Here is a 20370-nt window from a genome sequence, read left to right on the forward strand (position 1 = left end):
CCCTAAACCTGTCTGCAAGGCCCCCTTTTCTCTGACTTCCCAGTGAGCCAAAGCAGCCCAGCCGAGGCTCTCCTGTTGCTGCTTCTCTGCTAAGCCCTTCTTTGTTTCACTGTCCCAGCTTTAATAAAGGTACCCTCTTAGTCACCTGGACTAATGTGAAATCTTTTCTGCACAAAGTCAAAACCCCACACACTACCAGCTAGCTGTAGGCAGATCCGCTTAGGGCCAGTTCTGATCACATGGGATAAATTATTTTCAATACTAGAAGACAGAGCCCCTTAAACCGTTCCATTAAATTCAACAATCATTTAGTAAGTACTTTTTCTATGCCAGTTTCTGTGCTTGGCACTGCAGATACACAAGATCCTATCTGCTCTTTGCCAACCATACTGGGGTAACCCAAGTGTTAAGTAAATCTACGGTACTTCTGTTTGGTAATTTCTGTTTCTACTAGTAAGCTTCAAGTTACAGTGACTGTTTGACTAAGCTTCCAATTACAGGGATGAGCACAATCCCCCCTGCGGCTGTCTAAAGAAGTGCCCATTTCTTTGCTGGTACCGATGACTAATTCCCCACTGCAAGGACTATGTTTCTGTGTTTTCCTGCCACTCGACTGGTAAACTGCCTACTATTCCACTTCGTGTAAAGGTGCTCACCTGTATATTAAGACAGACATTGCTATGGTAGCACTTACATTGTATTTATCTCCCACTCACCGGGACTGGCTGATGCTGCTTTAGATTTGTCCTAGGCCCTGGTGCAGCCAAAGTCGTTTTTTCCTGGGGACACCTAAGCCCCAGGGTTTCCTAGGGGCCAAGTGGGAGTGGCATGAGGCGTGGACTTGGCCATAGCCAGGGCCCCCCTTCGTTTCAGGTCCTGTGAAGGGCACGCGGCCCTAGGATGGTTTAAAAGGGCCATGGTGGCCGAGACGAACACACCTCCGCGCCGAGGTCCAGTGCCACTCCACCAAAGCAGCTGTCGCAGGTGGTCCCTGAGTCTAACCAATCGGAAAGGGCGTTACACTGAAGGCGGCCCCGGCATCCAATCGGAGGACGGGACTCAGACTCCGTGGCCCGCTGCGCCAACTGCTCAAAGCCTGTTCCGCTGTCGCGCCCCGGACAGGACAGCGGCCCGCACTGCGCAGCACCGCCCGCAGCGCGGATTCCCGGAGGTGGGGGCCGCACCCCGCGGTGGTGGTGGTGGCGGGGGGGCCGCACCTGCACTGGCGCCTCGGGAAGAGCTGCGCCTCGCCCCTGGCCCTGCGCGTCTCCTTCGCCCCCGGGACCCTCGAGCGCCGGTTCCGCGCGCTGGAAAGAAGCGGCCGCGGCGGCAGGTGAGTGAGGCCTCGCGCGCACGGGTTCTGGGGGGCAGTGCCACCCCTGCCAGTCCACCGGGGGATGTGAAAGTAGAGGTGGTGCGAAACGCCCTCTCTCACCCCCCCAGCACCCAACATCCTGGGACGCCGGCGGGGACGTCCGCGAAGGGACCGGCGGCACCGACCTAACTGGCGGAGGCGGAGGCGGAGGCGGAGGGCGGTGTGGGCCGGCGGATTGGCGGGTGGGTTTGGGGTGCGCCGGGCTGCGGGGTGAAGGGCGAGAGAGGGACGTTGGCCGAAGGCCAGTGGAGGGGCCAAGGTGGGCGAAGGTGAAACCGAGGGGAGACGGGCCGGCGGGGTGGGCATTTGATTATGAAGAAACGCATCGACAGGCGTCTGTCCGAACATTAGATTCGAGTGTACGTAATGATAAAATCCAAGTTGAAAGCGAATTGCCTGCCAGAGCAGCCGAGGAAGAGAACGCCGAAGTGCTTTGTGTAGGCCGGGCACTGTTTGCGAAGCCCTTGACAAACACTTCCTTTCCAGGCACCGCAAACCTGCGAGGCGGTGGCATTCCCTTGTCCGGGGCGGAGGTGGGCCCGGCGAGGCAGGTGCCCGGGATCGGGCCGCTGGTGACGGGCGGGTTCGTGTCCACACCAGGGCGGACCCCAGAGGGGTTTTGCTGAGCCACCGGCGGTCTGGTGGACCTCTAAGCCTGAAGTCTTGCCAAGTACTGTAGGAAGTCACCTGCTCTTTTTAATATTATGATTTTTCTTCCCTTTTCCAGGCTATTTAAGGAAATGCATTTAATATAAATAAACTATCTCCACCCTTTAAATTAGCTACAAAATGTTTGGGAGAAATTTTGATGAAAACACATGGAGTCCATGGAGGGGTATTTTATTCTGTAGAAAGTAATAAGAACTGTAGCCGTTTTGAAGATACTTGCTAGACAATTTTGAGTGCGTGGGAAAATTGGAGAATAATTTAGAATCCTAAAAAAAGACCGAGAAAGTCTTTTACTGAGTACTTAATGTTTTTTTTTTCCATAGAATATGAAGATAATAATAATAACCTAAAGGAAACCACCTGTGTTTTCTGTGTGCATAGACAATAATTCTATTTTAAAGCTGTATAAGAGTTCCATTACAAATACTTGTGAAGTGCTTAGAATAAAGCTTTCATATTAGGAAGTGGTAGCATGTTAATGGTGACAAATATCTTTCACCATATCCTGTAACTGTTATAATCTCACAACTTCACCTGGGCTAAGAATGTCAGTGAGAATTGCCCATCCAGGTAAGAAAGTCATCCCAGGTGAGGTAGAATGTGCTTTGTCTCCTCAATTGCAGAAAACTACCTACTACTTCTGGTTGCTGTGGGGGATATGAGTCTGCTTTCTTTTCCCTGCATCATTATTATTGTTTTTTTTTATTATTGCTTTGAAAAATTACAGAATGTCTCCCAATGTTTTCTAATATAACAGTGATTTTCATACATTGATAACTACTTGAGATCTCATTGATGTTTTATAGTTTAACGCTCCTTGTTATAATGTACCAGTATTTGGAAGGCATAGATACAGGTGCTGCTAATGAAAGATGATCTGGCAGGAAAAGTTCCGTTAATCGTTTGGAGATTGTTACTAGACTTGCTAATTTGCTGTTACTAGACTCATAACTTCATTGAGGACATGACATTCGTAAGAGCACACTGATTGCTTTCTGAGCTTGGGCCACCACTGACCTTCAACTTCATCACATGTAAAGGGGGATTTAGACTAAATTATTTTTAGTTATTTTATAGTTTCACAGTAATACCATCTGCCTGTCATAGTGCACTTTTTTTTTTCTCAACCTAACAGCTTTGTAACTAGAATGGATAAAAGGAAACTAAATTTGAGGGTCTGTTCCGTAGTACTTTATGCATCCCCATTTTACACACAAGGAAATTGAAGCTAGGAGGAGTTAGATCTGCCCAAGATTGCCCACCTACTAAGAATGAGCTCAAATTCTGGAATTCTTGTGTTTTCCATGCTGTCTGTGCTTCTAATCCTGGGGACAAGGACTGGGACACTTGGATCCTGGCCATGTATTAAGGGATTACTGACCTCAGGATAAACAGCCCAGGCATCCTTTCTACTCAAGATTTGGGGAAGAAAGAGTTTGATTCTTATGTATTTTGTGTGAGAGAGAGGCTTATATTGTTTTGTTTTTGTGGTTGTTTTTTCCCCATATGAGAAGTGGTGTAAAATATTTTCCCATTAGAACACCCAAGTCTGTATTATGAAATACACACTTCACATAATTTTTGAGGTAAAATGAGACTTCAAAAATGTTTCATGTTTTGTAGCAGGGCATTTTCAGATGCTTTTAAGATTACAATTTCATTTTCCTCTTCTCTCTCTCTCTGTGTGTGTATCACATACTATCCAATTCATTCATTTATAGTGTAAAATACTAGAGTTGCACAACATCACCACAGTTAATTTGAGAACATTTTTATCACCCCAAAAAGAAACCTTATACCCATTAGCATTTCTCCCCAACCCTTTGTTCAAGGAAAACTACTAATATACTTCCCTTTTCTGTAGTTTTGCCTAGTCTAGGCATGTTAAATAAAAAGAATGATACAATAAGTGATCTTTTGTGACTGCCTTCTTCCACTTAGCATAATGTTTCAAGGTTTTTCCAAGCTGTAGCATATATTAGTACTTCATTACTTTTGATTGCCAAATAATATTCCATTGTGTGATATTACCACATTTTATTTATCCATTTATCACTTGATGGACGTTTGAATTATTTCTACCTCTTAGCTCTTAGGAATAATGCTGTAGTGAGTATTTGTGTACAAGTTTTACTGTGGACATAATGTTTTAATTTCTCTTGTGCATGTGCATAGTAGTAGAATTACTGGATCCTGTGGTAACTTTATTTGAAGAACTACCAAAATGTAAAATGTTTTCTAAGTGGTGGTTGCACCATTTTATATTCTTGCTAGCAGTGTATAAAAAGGTTCCAATTTTTCTGTATTCTTCCCAACATTTGTTATTTTCTGTCTTTTTGATTACTGTATTCATCATAGTGGGTGTGAAGTGGTATCTCATTGTGGTTTTGATTTCCATTTCACTGATGACTGATGTTGAACATCTTTTCATGTGCTTATTTATCATCTGTATATCTATGGATAATTGTTTTTTAGGGTTCTTCCCTCATTTTTAATTGAATTATTTGACTTTTATTATTGAGTTGTTATAGTTTTTTACATATTCTATATATACACTGAGTGGCCAGATTATTATGATCTCTGAATGCATAATAATCTGGCCACTCAGTGTATATCCTATATAATAAAAGACTAATATACAAATTGTCCCCTCGACCAGGAGTTCAACCAACAGGCAGGCCAGCCAACCGCCCATGTCCCCTCCCCCTGGCCAGGCTGGCCGGACCCCACCCATGCACGAATTCATGTACCGGGCCTCCAATACACACACACACACACACACACACACACACACACACTGAGTGGCCAGATTATTATGGGTTCAGAGATCATAATAATCTCGCCACTCAGTATATATAATACATCTATTTTATATATTCCTTATCAGACATATGATTTGCAAATATTTTCTCTCATTCTGTGGATTCCCATTCTTTATGGTATCCTTTGAAACATTAAAGTATTTAATTACAATTTCAAGGAAGTCAAATTCTGTTTTTGTAACTCATGCTTTTGGTGCTATATCTAAGAAGACATTGCTTAACCTAAGGTCATAAAGATTTATTCCTGTATTTTCTTCTAAGATTTTATATATATATAGTTTTAGCTTATAATATTGGTTATTGACTAAGCATACATGAATCAGGAGGCTTTGGCTAGAAATAAATGATAAAGATTTATTCAAAGGTATTACACAGCTAGGTAAATATCCAGAGTGTTCTGAAAAAAGGAAGAGAAGCTGAGAATTTTTATAGTAAAAAGTACCTTCTTGAGAAGAATCAGTCTTGCATTCTGAGTCTTTGGATTGGTCCAAGTTGTAATTCTCTAGATAACAGATGATCTGGATAATGGATGTCAGGTGGTCTGGACAGGTGAACGTTCCTTCCTTCATCAGGGATAATCAGAGGATTAGTGGAGGTTTGATGTCTATTGATGCAGAACTGGAATAGTCAAAAGTTTAAATTTCCAGGCTAGTTAAAATAAGAATAGAATCTTTTCCTCAGATATCAACCTACTTGATTTTAGTAATTTAGCAGCTTTACTATAGTGAATCCATTTTATTTATTCACTCTAATCCTCATGGTCTATGATCCATTTTGAGTTACTTTTTGTGTATGGTATGAGATGATGGGTCTAAATTCATTATTTTACATTTGGATATCTAGTTATCCCAGCACCATTAGTTGAATTTTTTTGGAACCCCTCTGCTCTTATAAGTAACACTGTTGGAAAAGTTTTATGCATACTACGATATTCCACTTGTAGTAATTCCTTGAAGAGCTTGGTTTTATAAACAATACTTTTGTGGTGCATGGATCTCAAGCATAGAAGTAGAAAAAATTTTGGTGTCTACAATGTTCATTCAAGCTGTCTTTGTTCTTTCAAGGTGACAAGTTGATTCATTGTCCTGATTATTTATGCCCCTATTTTCAGTATTGTGTATTTAAAAAGTATAACATTCTTGTCTCTTGATAAACAGCATGTACATTTTTGTGTTTAGACTTAGTTATATTTTATATTTATTGAATGATTTTTTTGGTAATGATCTTTAAGAGAGTTTGGGCAGAACTACACATATAAGGAGTAACTTTAGGATGTTTTTGGAAGCATAGACTGTTACTGAAGAGCTGTTATAAGTCACCTGCAGGTCACCTAGATAAATGATTATTGCCTTTTCAAGTCTTTGTAATACATTTCAGACAGATTGTGACAGTGAAGTATGGTAAATGGAAATTAAGGTTGGCAATTATTTCTTTAACTATTTTCTAGTGATTTGCATGTAGGTTGGGCTTGGATAATGGAGGGGCTTAAATGCCAGGCTGAGGTGTTGGGACTTTTTGTATAGCAGTGGATACTTTGAACATTTTTTTTTTTTAATTAGGGGATTGTCATGAATAGAGCTATGCCCAGAAAAATTAAGTTGGGGGCAGATGTTGGGTGAGAAAGGGGAAGGTGACTGAGGTGGGAAGGTGATTGAGGTAGGAAGGTCAGTTAAGAGACAGAGTATTTTTGTCAGGAAATATTGAGGATTTTAAGAAGGAGGGCAGCAGTGGAGATGGAAAAGAATAGATAGCTGTTAAAAATGAAGGCTCCAGCCGAAACCGGTTTGGCTCAGTGGATAGAGCGTCGGTCTGCAGACTGAAGGGTCCCAGGTTCGATTCTGGTCAAGGGCATGTACATTGGTTGTGGGCACATCCCCAGTTGGAGGTGTGCAGGAGGCAGCTGGTCGATGTTTCTCTCTCATCGATGTTTCTGGCTCTCTATCCCTCTCTCTTCCTCTCTGTAAAAAAATCAATAAAATATATTAAAAAAAAAAAAATGAAGGCTCCTGGCCTCTACTGTAGACCAACTGAATCAGAATTTTCTAGATATGAAGAGTAGACAGTTGAACTTTTTTTTTAATCCTCACCCGAGGATATGTTTTTATTGATTTTAGAGAGAGAGGAAGGGAGAGGGAGAGAGAAACATTGATGTGGTTGCCTCCCATACCTGCTCCTAGGTGACACTTAAACCAACTGAGCCACACAGGGCTGGACAGCTGAGCTTTTAACAAGGTCCACTCAGTGATTCATATGTCTACTATACTGTAGGGATTTTCAACTAGTGTGCCACAAGAATTTTTAAAACATGCAGTACCTGACTATTCAGTCAGTGGCATGGACCTCTTTTCCTTTAGATTTTCAAATTAAAAAAATGACAACAGCCAACACAACAATAACCATCTGGTGTGAATGAATCAAAATTATATCTTTTTTTAAGTTATATTGGTCAAAAAAATAAGATATTTTTTGATGTGCTATAGGATTTTAGTAATTAGTTTATGTGTCCCATGATATGAAAAAGGTTGAAAATTGCTGCTGTAATAGATAATATGAGAATAGAGTTGACTAGGATGGCAACTGATGGTATATTCAGGACATCTCTATGTGACTGAGAGAATGGAGAAGCTCTTTTAAGATATTAGGGAACTTAGGAAAGGGGGAAGATTTGGAGGTGCAGAGAATGTGTTCAGTTTGACATACTAGATCAGATTTGACTTGGCAGCAGAATACTTTGTGCAGTGGGATTGGTTGGGAAAGTAGAATGGTTACTCAGGGCAAAAGCCAGGGCAGTAGATAAACAACCTTTAAAAAATACATTTGTGCCTGGCCATCGTTGCTCAATGGTTGAGTGTCAACCTATGAACCAGGAGGTCAAAGTTCGATTCCCAGTGAGGGCACATACCCAGGGTGCAGGCTTAATCCCCAGTGTGGGGTGTGCAAGAGATAGCCGATCAATGATTCTCCCTCATCATTGATATTTCTATCTCTCTTCCTCTCTGAAGTCAATAAAATAAAATAGATTTGTGAGTATCTTTACAATACTAGGCCACTTATTTGCTGTTTTAGTCTACTGTTAGTGGAAACAGATATTTTGGTATAGGGAAGTAGCTGTACTCAGAGAAAACAGGGAATCTGCTCAGTCCAAGCTTTCATGGAGACCTGTGTGCCCTCCACACAGGTTTTGAGGTTCTGGAACCTAGGCAGCAGCCTGCATGATATTGTTGTCTGAACCCAGTTATGACTGACTGAGGGAAGAGATGCATTACACTAGGTCAGGGGCACCAAATCCTGAATAAAAAGAGAAGTACTGCTGTCTAGAGCCTTGACAGCTGAAATTGCTGACATGTGACTGGAGCTACATCTGTGCAAAGTATGTGTCTTGTACTTAGAATTGTTACTCATTTCTTTGGAAAGGTGGCTTTTGTTATTGTGTACTGGTTTTGGTTTCTTGGATGGACCAGCAGCAGCAGAGGACCCATGCACCACACTGAGGAGGCAGCCCATCTCAGGTTAAAATGCGGGAGATTTTCCAGATGCAAAGATCCTCAAAAAAGATTCTGTGCCTTTGATCTTCAAAGTCTTAAGTCCCTGGTTTTTGGAGGGTCACAGCTTCAATTAGTAAGTATTTGAATGACTACATATGCTGGAAGCCAATTCCAGCATGTCATAATTGCAAGTTTCATCAAAAGGTTGATGGAACTTGGGGACTCAACAAAGGCTGAGTCATATATGTTATCGCCTGTTGGAATGGCTAAAGGCATTTCCCCCAAACCTGAATAGGATGATTGTTTGCTGCCAGACAGCTCAGGGCATCTTAATCTACATGTTATTGCCTCCTACTGGCCAAACACCTGAACAGCCATAGGCTATTCCCCAATCTGACAATGTTTCTGTACAGAAACCATACCCTTTGAAGTGTATATCTCCACCTTGCCTTAGGACAATTTGTGTTAATAAAAAGCAAGGGGTCCTGAGACAAGTTTCTTCAGCCAGGCTCCTCTGACCCCCAATGCCTTTCAAAATTATCTTTCGTCTCTGGATTCTTACTTCAGTTACACACAGCCTTTCTCCAGATTGCTGAACCCCTCTTAATGCTGGAACAAGAACCCCGGCACACATACACATACCATCTAGTATAAAATATGTTTGAAAGAAAAAAGTCTCTGACCTCAAGTAATTGCAGTCTAGTTGGGAGAAAGAACAACACAATAAATGACTTGTGAACTTAATCATCATGTTAGTTAACTGGCTGCTGTGTATGCCCGGACTTCTAGGTGCATGGCCCCCTGGCCATACCACAAGTCTTCTTATTCTGGCATGATGAATTCATTCACCTCACTCTGACCACAACCCCACATCCTTACAATTCTCACTGAAAGTTACTTTTAAAACACCAGTTCTTTGACTTGATCAGAACCTTAAGTCTAAAAACCTCTCTGTTTGCATCTACATTAGTTTCAGTTTAGATGCTGCATCTCAAATATCAGCCATTCTTTAGATGATATCAACTTCAGCTTCCATCATCATACTTTAGTTTCAAGTCCAGGTATGTTCAGCTGTATGTTTTGTTCATGCCTGAGCCAGGAAATTGCTAGAGAAAGCCAATCAACCGTGTCACTCTAAAACTTCATGGAATCTGCTGTCAACATTGACCACAAATCCTGCTGTTTCCTTGTACTCTCACCCATCCTCCACATCTGCCATTTCTCTGTGTTCCTCAAACCTCCGGCCCTTTTCCCACCCTACTCCCTCTCAATAAATGACCCTGCCTCTTATAACTCAGAGAATGCAGCTTCCTTCACCTCTAGCCCTCCAACCTGTTAGCTCACTCCTTTGCTCCTTCTCTCTTATTATGATGGAAGGGGTACCCTGGGCATCTATAGTGAAGCACTCTACCTAAATCACAGATCCTTTTATTTTAGGGCCCAAAGAAGATAGAGTCTAAAGGCAGGAAGACTTATTAGGGGAAAGCTCTTTTTGTCATTCGTGGATTATTAAAAATGAGTGAAAAATCAGAGAGAGCTCTGAACCTGAGGTTTTAGGTTGAATACTTATGCCTTTGACAGTAAAAGGGAAGACTAAGAGGGATGTGGTGATGAAATTCATTTCAACAGCTGTTGAATTTCTTCAGAAGTTACTGTCTCCTGCAAGTCCCTATAGGCCTTGTCGGCCTATCACCCTTATGTGCATATTATAAAGGCTCAGATTGAGGTGAGGTCTTTCTCTCAAATAGTATTTATTTCTTACTCTTCTATTGTATGCCAGTATTTTTTCAATAAGAACTGATGGTGAGCCAATATGGTGGAATTTCTACCACCTATTTCTGTAGGACTAGTCATTAAATGGAACGGTAATCTCCCTCTCTGGAGCCTCAGAAAGTTGGGCACTATTTCTGCTTTGTGAAAAGGAATACTTTTTGTTTCTTCATCTGTTGTTATTAAGCTTTTAGAATAATTTCTAAACTTCTAATTGCAGACAAGCAAGGTAGCCAAACACGAGTATTATATAGAGTATAAAAATGGCCCATTTCCCTTTCAGAGCATGCATGCTGGGACAGGACATATATAAAAGGAAACTGGACAAGTAAAGGCAATTTTTAGTTTTTCCAATTTTAACTTTATTCAGTTGCCTTTCAGTGAATGGCATTATTTAATTTTTAAGTTGACAGAGGTAAATCTGGTATATAAAAAGTTTAAATGTTGGTTCTCTTCTCCTGGTGGTTAAACTTTTGAAACCTAATCCAAGTCAAATAGCTTTACTGCTTATGCATTGTGTTTTTATATTTTAGGAACCCTGATTGCTCTCCTTCAACACATTCAGTATGAAGTTACTAGTAATACTTTTATTTTCTGGACTTATAACTGCTTGTAGAGGTAACTCTTCCTATAGTTTTCCACCGAAGTTACTACTGGTGTCCTTTGATGGCTTCAGAGCTGACTATCTACAGAACTATGAATTTCCTCATCTCCAGAATTTTATCAAAGAAGGCGTCTTAGTGGAGCACGTTAAAAATGTTTTCATCACAAAGACATTTCCAAACCACTATAGTATTGTGACAGGCTTGTATGAAGAAAGCCATGGCATTGTAGCTAATTCCATGTATGATGTAATCACCAAGAAATATTTTTCTGACTTTAATGACAGGGATCCTTTTTGGTGGAATGAGGCAGTACCTATTTGGGTAACCAATGAGCTTCAGGAAAACAGATCAAGTGCTGCTGCTATGTGGCCTGGCACCGATATATCCATTCACAATACCACGCCTTCCTATTTTATGAATTATAGCTCCTCAGTATCATTTGAGGAGAGACTAAATAATATTACCATGTGGCTGAGCAATTCGAACCCACCAGTTACTTTTGCAGCGCTCTATTGGGAAGAACCAGATGCAAGTGGACATAAATATGGACCCGAAGATAAAGAAAATATGCGCAGAGTGTTGAAAGAAATAGATGACCTTATTGGTGACTTAGTCCACAAACTCAAGATATTAGGATTGTGGGAAAATCTTAATGTGATCATTACAAGCGATCATGGGATGACCCAGTGTTCTAAGGAAAGACTGATAAACTTGGATATCTGCCTCAATCATTCAGACTACACTCTTATAGATTTGACCCCAGTTGCTGCAATACTTCCCAAAATAAGTAAGTAAATTTTAGCCAAGGGATATTTGAATGGGGCAATGGATTGAGGGTTTTGTAAGAGAATAAAGGTCTGGCTTTTGTAGTTAAGAACCATCTATTTTTACACTTACTCAGAGTGGGATTATATGTTTTCCCCTACTTTACAAATTTTAAAACAAAACTATTGGCTTAAGATTTATGTTCAGAATTATCATTTCTTTGCTTTTGGGTATATTTTGTAATTCACACAAATGGAAGAAGGAAATTTTTACCCTTGAAAACATCTGGAATATTTGGGTGAGATATACCTTTTGTTTACTGATAGAATTAGTGATGAGTAGTAATATGTAATTAGTTAATATTTACTGAGGAAGCTAGATGTGAAAATTGTCCCTTTTGTATAAAAAGTCTACCAGGAATAACAAAATGAAAAAAGCTCTGTGAATGCTTTGAGAAAAGTGTGTGTGTGTGTGTGTGTGTGTGTGTGTGTGTGTCCCAACACTGTCACATGATTATTCTCTCTCTCTCTCTCTCTTTTTTTTTTTTTGAGAATTAAATAGATGATATTGTTCAGGATTTTTTTCCAGTTATTCTGGTTAGAAGTATTTTTTCCTTATCAATCAACCATGACTTTTTCCTTTACTATTTCCTTTTTCTTCAGATAAAACAGAGGTTTATAACAAACTAAAAAACTGTAGCTCTCACATGAATGTTTATCTCAAAGAAGACATTCCTGCCAGGTTTCATTACCAACATAATGATCGAATTCAGCCTATTATTTTGGTTGCTGATGAAGGCTGGACAATTGTGCTAAATAATTCATCACTAAAATGTAAGTATTTAGGGTATTTTCTCTTGTGTCCTAGGGATAAATCATAAATTGACATTGTTCTTTTAACAGAATACTTTCACTTAGAGATGTTGACACAGTGTAATTAGTTCAATTTCAACTACATCATTGTGAGTTCTTCATTTAATTCTCAGATTTTTATTTGATAGCATGTCACAATAACCACAATTTCACCCTTGCATTAGAAGGTTGGGTGACCGTAAGGGTGAAGGTATAGTTTTACTTTCTTACCAAAACTGCAGTTACTCTCAGTAACTTTCAAGATAGGTTCTCATTTGTAGAAAGTGAAAGAGAAATAATGAAACAAAGAAATAAAAGAAGCAAAATACTGTAAACAGGAAGAGATTAGCTAGTTCAAATTTCTCATTTTTTTATGTTAAAAAAATTTGTCCAGCCCTGGCTGGTTTGGCTCAGTGGATAGAGCATTGGCCTGTGAACTCCAGGGTCCTGGGTTTGATTTTGGTCAAGGGCACATGCCCAGATTTCGGGCTCAATCCCCAGTAGGGGGTACGCAGGAGGCAGCCAATCAATGATTCTGATCATTGATGTTTCTATCTATCCCTTCCTCTCCTTTTCTCTCTGATAATCAATAAAAATATATTAAAAAAATATTTTTGTCCAAGTAACCCTGTCTTTTCCCAATGATGAAATCATTTACCTGAATGCTACAACAGTTTAAAACATTGGACAAGAACCAGAAAGTAAACAAACAAAAATGCACTGGGTAAACAAAACAGATGTATCGAAATCCCTCTTAAAAAACAGATGATGGCCGAAACCGGTTTGGCTCAGTGGATAGAGCGTCGGCCTGCGGACTCAAGGGTCCCAGGTTCGATTCCGGTTAAGGGCATATACCTTGGTTGCGGGCACATCCCCAGTAGGGGGTGTGCAGGAGGCAGCTGATCGATGTTTCTCTCTCATCGATGTTTCTAATTCTCTATCCCTCTCTCTTCCTCTCTGTAAAAAATCAATAAAATATATATATATATATATATATATATATATGGGAGAGTTACAGGTCTTCCTGGAAACAAACTTCTTTATCCATATGCTAAATTCAATTTGTAGTCAATAGCAGGGGTCAGGAAACTTTCTGTAAATGGCCAGATAGTAAATATGTATTTTAGGCTTTGTGGGCCAGCTGGTCTGAACTGTTCAACTCTGCCTTTACAGTGGGAAAGCTGCCATAGACAATATCTGTAAATTGACATGCGGTGTTCCACTGAAATGTTGTTTACAAAAGCAAGTGGAGAGCTGAATTTGGCAAGGTGCTGTTGTTTGCAGTCCCTGATCTAAAGCAATTCAGAAACATCAGGCAAGAATAAAACCAGGGTCAATGGAACCAGATACTATTTACCAGAGGCCAGTTGCACAAAATTCGTGCAAGAGTAGGCCTTCCTTCCCCCGGCTGCCGCCACCGGCTTCCCTCTGGCACCAGGCAGGAATCTGGGACCCGGGCTTCCCTCCAGCCGCTGGCAGGCACCAGGGACTTGGGCTTCTCTTGCAGCCCTGGCTTTGTCCAGAAGGTTGTCCAGAAGGATGTCCAGTCTAATTAGCATATTATGCTTTTATTATTAGATATTTGTCATATACCCACTGTTAAAAACTTGGAAAATACAGAAATGTTTAGAAAAGAGAACAAAAAGTATCTATAATCCCTCAATATAGAGGTACAGAAAAATGTTAATTGTGGGAGTTTTTGCCTTTCTAATATTTTTCCTATTACACATACTTGCATATTTTTACATTAATGAAATAATAATATCTTTTTATGTATAGTGTTGTATTCCACTTTTTATTATATTGGTCATAGGCATTTTTATTTTGAAATATTTTAAACATACAATTAAAGAATAATAAAACACTGGTATACTCATCACTTTGATCCTGCACTTCATGTGGAAGTGGAAGCTTATTAAATGCAAGTGATGTACATTAAAAGGCAATATTTGTTGCCGTAGCCGGTTTGGCTCAATGGATAGAGCGTCAACCTGCAGACTAAAGGGTCCCAGGTTCAATTGTGGTCAAGGGCACATGCCCAGCTTGTGGGCTTAATCCCCAGTAGGGGGCGTGCTGGAGGCAGCCTATCAATGATTCTCTCTCATCATTGATGTTTCTATCTCTCTCCCTCCCTCTCTGAAATCAATAAAAATGTAATAAAAAATATATAAAAATAAAAGGCAATGTTTGTTCAAATAAAGCTAAAATTTGAGAATCTGGTATGGGACTTTGGTTAGAGACCATCACATTTTTCTTTGAGTTAGACTTTCACTGGCATTGTAAGTTGGAATCCTCTGGGTAGACTTCACATTCAGTACGAGAATCCCATCTGTGACATTTGCAGTTACTTGGCCCTTCAGGTTGAGGTGTTCATTAACTGTCAATGAATGAGTAGTATCCTATATAATAAAAGCCTAATATGTTAAGTGTCCAGCCTTTCGTTAGACCATTCAACCAGTCACTATGATGCGCACTGACCACTAGGGGGCAGACACTCTGACCAGTAGGTTAGCTTGCTGCTGGCGTCCAGCCGATCGGGACTGGGCAAGACGGGCCGGACATTCCCTGGAGCCCTCCTGTGGTCCCGCCCCAGCTGGCCAACCTCCCACGGTCCCTCCTCAGCTGGCCGGCCCCGATCGGGACTGGGCTAGATGGGCCAGACACACTCTGGAGCCCTCCCGCGGTCCCTCCCCACCCTGATCATGTACTGGTGGGGTCCCTCAGCCTGGCCTGTGCCCTCTCGCAATCCGAGACCCCTCAGGGGATGTCGGAGAGCCGATTTCGGCCTGATCTCTGCAGGCCAGGCCAAGGAACCCCACCAGTGCACGAATCCATGCACTGGGCCTCTAGTATTGTATAACCCTATTTCTTATCACAGGAGCAATTGACATAGGTAAGTCTGCATGTTCACTTCTTCACCATTCAATGGTTTTAACTCACTCTTCCCCAGTTACTCAGGACTTTCAGCCAGACCACTTTTTCTCACTGGTGCTATTTACAGTGGGCTTTCGCAAACAGTGCTAGAAAGTAACAGGTAAAATAGGTGGGGCTAGGGCTGAAAAATAAGTACATAAGATTGAGAAATCGTTTTAAAGCCACCATGATTGATTGAAAAGGGGATGTGTGTATGAAAAAGGGAACATGGCTGAGTTGAAGAAAATTGGAAATTTTATTTCTGGCCCCTGTCTGGTTCAAAAGATCAGAATTCTAGTGGGATGGGAATTATACTGACAAGACTCTAGTATTAATTACATGCAAAGCAAGTTATTTTCTAATAGAAAGATTATTTACTAACATTATTTTTGTTCTTTTTCAGTAGGTGACCATGGTTATGATAATTCCTTGTCTAGTATGCATCCATTTCTGGCTGCCCACGGTCCTGCATTTCACAAAGGCTACAAACAATGCACAATTGACAGTGTGGATATTTATCCAATGATGTGCCACATCCTGGGATTAAAACCACATCCCAATAATGGAACCTTTGGTCATATTCAGTGTTTGTTAGTTGACCAGTGGTGCATTAGACTCCCAGAAGCCATTGGAATTGTTTTTGGTGTACTCTTGATCTTAACCATTCTGACATGCCTCTTCATAATCATGCAGAATAGACTGTCTGCACCGCAGCCATTTTCCCGACTTCAGTTACAAGAAGATGATGATGATCCTTTAATTGACTAATATGTGCTGGAGTTTATACAAAGTGTCTTTGCTTAGTCACAAAACCAAGGATACACCCAAGTGTGTTATAACTATGAAAAAGTATACTTTGAAAGACAAAGAATTTATACCAAGCATGCTAGAATTGTGTTTTACTTTTCTTTGTGTTTTCTTTTGGTGCATTAGCTAATACCAAAAACAAAAACACCCTGAACATAGTAAAAATTGCTGGTAGATTATTAGTTAACACTATTTCTCTAACTAGAAACATTTTTTAAGAAAAATACTGCCTATGCCTTTCTTTGTGCAATGAAAATTTGACACATATTTAGATGAAAATATGACAAAATTTAGTAGGCATACTTTTCTAATAAATTTTTATATTTGTAAATGAAACAACAGAATCTTTATGTAACTAGTGGAATTTGTGCATCAGGGAGGAAAAGTTTCCTATATTTTTATATTGACCTTTAATGGAGTTTGTATCCCAAGTAAACTCTTGAGTTAGGAAATTCTCTGTGATAGTTATATAAAATCAATTAACCAGGCAGTAAAGATCAAGCATATAAAGATTTTAAGAAAAGTTATTATAAAAAACTATCCAAGACAATGTGGTACAAAGCCTCCGTCTTCACCATTGTGTCTTTGTTAAGACCCTTAAGCTGTTGAAATCTCAGAAGTTTTCTTTTGAAGATTATTGCTAATAAGAAATTAAGAAAATAGAGAAAAGTGGATTTCTCTTTGCTTAATGGCTTTGTGTAAGTTATTTGTGTGTGTGCACAAGTGTGTTAGCATGTATGGGTGTGCAGACTGTATGCAACTTATGGAAGGAGATCAGAGATGGACTTGACCATAGGTAGGCTTCCACATTCCCATAGAACCCAGCTCTTAGTAAAGTTTATATTTGCATTCATATTTGTTTACCTTCTTCTAACAAGTTCAAATCATAATTTTAAAAATGCATTCATTTTGTTACCATTTTTAACCTTCTCATGTTGATGATTATAATTAGAAGTATCAAAGAGCTATAGAAAAATTTATGACCTGATTACAAATCTGGTTTTGATGAGTCAGAATGAGAAAAAGATATTTTTATGTTAACCTTTGGGAGTTGGATGCCTTACTCTTTAGGCAACAAAAGTTATATTTAAAGTGGAATTTAGTATCTGTTGGTGTTTTACATTATTCTTACATTAAATGACAGAATAAGCTCTCAACAATGCCTAACGTTTCCTAACTTCAGTGCTAGGTGGAACCTTCTAAATAATCAAAATTAATATGAAGAAACAGAGTTGTGACAGACTAGATTATATCTATTAGAGGAAAACTTGGGTTCAGGAACCATTCATTGGATGTTGAGGCAAGCTATTGATATTAATAGTGTGATCTTTAAAGTTTTGACAATACAAAAAAAAGTACGCACCCAGTTTGCAGATACAGAAATGATTTACAGTAAATATGCAGCCCAGTTAAATGTTGATTATCTGTGATGGTTAAGAGCAATGGTGCTAATCATCAAGTGTTTAATTCACCCTGTCTGGTCTCTGCTGGTTTCCTGATCTTGGTATTTAGTGCCTATTGTATCTGGGGTTCTTGAGAAGCATTTCCACATCCTGCATAAATAGGTGACACTGATAGTAATTGTAAGTTGACTGTATTAAGAACATAATACATAAATGAAATAAAGCCAATAGGGCTAATTTTGCTTTTTGACACATTTTATTTCTGAAGTTTTTCCTCACATAAAAGTTATCTTAAAGGTAATAGTTGATTTGAATGAAATAATACAAAATTTTCTACTTCAATTGCCATTAAAAAATAACAAAGAATAGAACAGTCACATTTAAAGCCCTGGACATTTTAAAAATAGTAGGAGGGTATTTTATACTATTTGAGTAGTCTTTGCTCCTTGGTATGGTGTGAGTTTTAGTGACTGCATTAGCTTGATTGGTGGTATGAGTTTCAGTGAACTATACGTGGCATCCAACCTGTGAGTAGATTTTATATAGGATGGAATAGGAAGGGATGCTGTCCATGTCTTAACCCCTGAACAAAAGACATTTACCTATTTGTCTTGTCTCTCAGTCTCAAATTATTAACTTTAATTGAAATTGTAAATTTATATATATATGTTCATGAATAGAATTTATTTAATCAAAGAGGTGTTTATGTATTATTATATTGAACTCTGTGTTAATTCATTTGTATTTATAAAACTATCGCTGTTAAAGCTAATGATCCTCCAATACACTGAAAAAATCTTTTAGTAAAGCTAGGCTTTTACAGTAAGGTTTTGATGTATTTTGTTATATAATTGACAAATATACCTTGCTGTTTTCTGGGTGATAGAAAGTATTTGGCTGTTTATGACATTTAACTGTTTATGACAATACTCAAAGGTAATAGGATAATTTTTAATAGGTGTTTTTTTTTTTAATTCAGTGAGTGAATTCAGAATAAGTGCATTAACTTATAACAGGGACAGTTCTGCTGTCATTAACATGCAGGTTCTCTGGTCCATGCTCTGTACTATAGGCTTTGTGTTATTGTTCCATTAAGCATGGTCTAAGAAGTTAAAGATAAATGTTTGGAACATTAAAGGATTAAAAATGCCTTTGCATTATTCTTGGGTTCCTGTCTTTCTAGCCTGTATCTGGTAAGCTTTAAGGGTGAATGCATTTAATTTCTTTTATTTGGAGGGTTTTACTTCATTGTGAATATGTAAAGCTACAAATGAAGGACAAAGATGAGATGAAAAGTGTCTATTTATTGTCAATTCTTAAAATAGTGTGTAAATAAAATGACATAGTGTGCTTTAAAAATTTTGTAATATAGTGCCTTAAGTTGAAGTAAAATGTATTTTGACTTATTGTTTGAATCTATAGTTAATGACTCTGATTTTAAAATGTATCTGAATAAAATCTACCAAAACATTTTTACTGTATTACTAAGTGTAGAATCCAACCTCATTGATGGGTTTTTTAATTTGTCACCATGCACAATATACATATTGTAACAGATTTTGATATGATTCAGTAATACTGCGTAAGTCCACATAAGCATTCATTACAGATTTTTTTAAACCAAAGATTAAGTGTATAACATTTAAAACAGTGTATAAATATATAATCCCGCATAAGGACATTATTGGAAAGAAAGATAATATAAACTTTGCAGAGCTTTCGGACTATCATTTATTGGATTCCAGTAGAAAAGGAGGAAGTTTGAAAAAGCTGATTAGAAAACACTAGGAGTAAGGGGATTATAGTATTTAAACTTTATTTTGCACATAGTCATATGTAGTTAATGTCTAAATGAGTATAGATTCAATAAAGTTTTCTCTAGTAGTTACTCAATTTCTACTTGGATATTCTGTAAACACTGCTAGCTAGGAACTGTGGGAAAAAGAATAAAATGTACTTCCTTTACTCTGGAAGAGTTCAGTAACATTTCAAAAGTGGTAAAAATAAATTACTTAGGTCCACTCATGGTTTCACTCTTGGATCCAGAACCATTTTCCAGGTCATGTACTTCCTGAACTTTAGATGCCATATTAACACCTTTTCCTCCATCCCCAGCCTTCTTGGTGCCTGTGCTTGGGTATCAGTTTGGTCCCAAACACACACAATTTGCTTCCGAGAATATGTGAGAATCCAGATAAGCCTGTTGGTTCCGGGAGTCCTGTCACATATGCAAACACTGAACATATAATGTGTGTGTAGGTAGTTGTTAGTGTTGAAACTGCTAGGTCCTGCGACTCATGTCTCATGGTCAAAATTACCTGGCAAGGGCAGAATCTTACCCAAAGAACAAACCTTCCCTTTCCACATATCTTCTACCTCCTTGACCTCTAAAATCTGATCTCCATCATCAATAAGCTAAATTTAGTGGCTCATCCACTGACAGCTCTATAATGATGGTTAACAGATACTGTATGTCTCCAGTTCAGACCTCCCTCCTGTGTTAAATCTGTGAACTGCCATTGACCCAATCAGCATTCTTTTCATATCTACCATGATTGACTTCACTTTCATAGAGAGAGCTGGTGGAAAGGACCAATAGAAATTAATGTAAAAATAACTCTAGACAACTCCACAGTACAAATACACATTTTAATAAAAGGGTTCCTATAGGTCAGACCCAGACCCAGTGGTACTGATTTATATAGTGTTTGAATTGTCCACTGAGGAGAGTGAATTTTTTTACACAATATATCTGTGAAGGCTTTTTTATTTTATTTTTTTATTAAAGGCATGCAGGAGTGTTGTTTCTAGTGAAATGGTTGAGTATGTAATTCAAACCAATCCTCTTGTTGGGGATTAGAACTCTAGAAAAAATATAAAAGATTGTGCTATGGCAGTGAGGAAT

General features: G+C 39.0%; 1 protein-coding gene across 1 annotated transcript; it reads left to right on the plus strand.

The window, feature by feature from the left end:
- Positions 1-1121: 1121 nt before the first annotated feature.
- On the plus strand, positions 1122-18946 carry ENPP4 (ectonucleotide pyrophosphatase/phosphodiesterase 4). The gene is made up of 4 exons (XM_008153221.3): positions 1122-1333; positions 10655-11513; positions 12154-12324; positions 15659-18946. The coding sequence occupies exons 2-4, from the start codon at positions 10688-10690 to the stop codon at positions 16021-16023; spliced, it is 1362 nt and encodes a 453-aa protein (XP_008151443.2). The 5' UTR covers positions 1122-1333; positions 10655-10687; the 3' UTR covers positions 16024-18946.
- The last annotated feature ends 1424 nt before the right edge of the window (positions 18947-20370 follow it).

This window comes from Eptesicus fuscus, chromosome 10, assembly GCF_027574615.1.
Source record: "Eptesicus fuscus isolate TK198812 chromosome 10, DD_ASM_mEF_20220401, whole genome shotgun sequence".
Classification (NCBI taxonomy): Eukaryota; Metazoa; Chordata; class Mammalia; order Chiroptera; family Vespertilionidae; genus Eptesicus; species Eptesicus fuscus.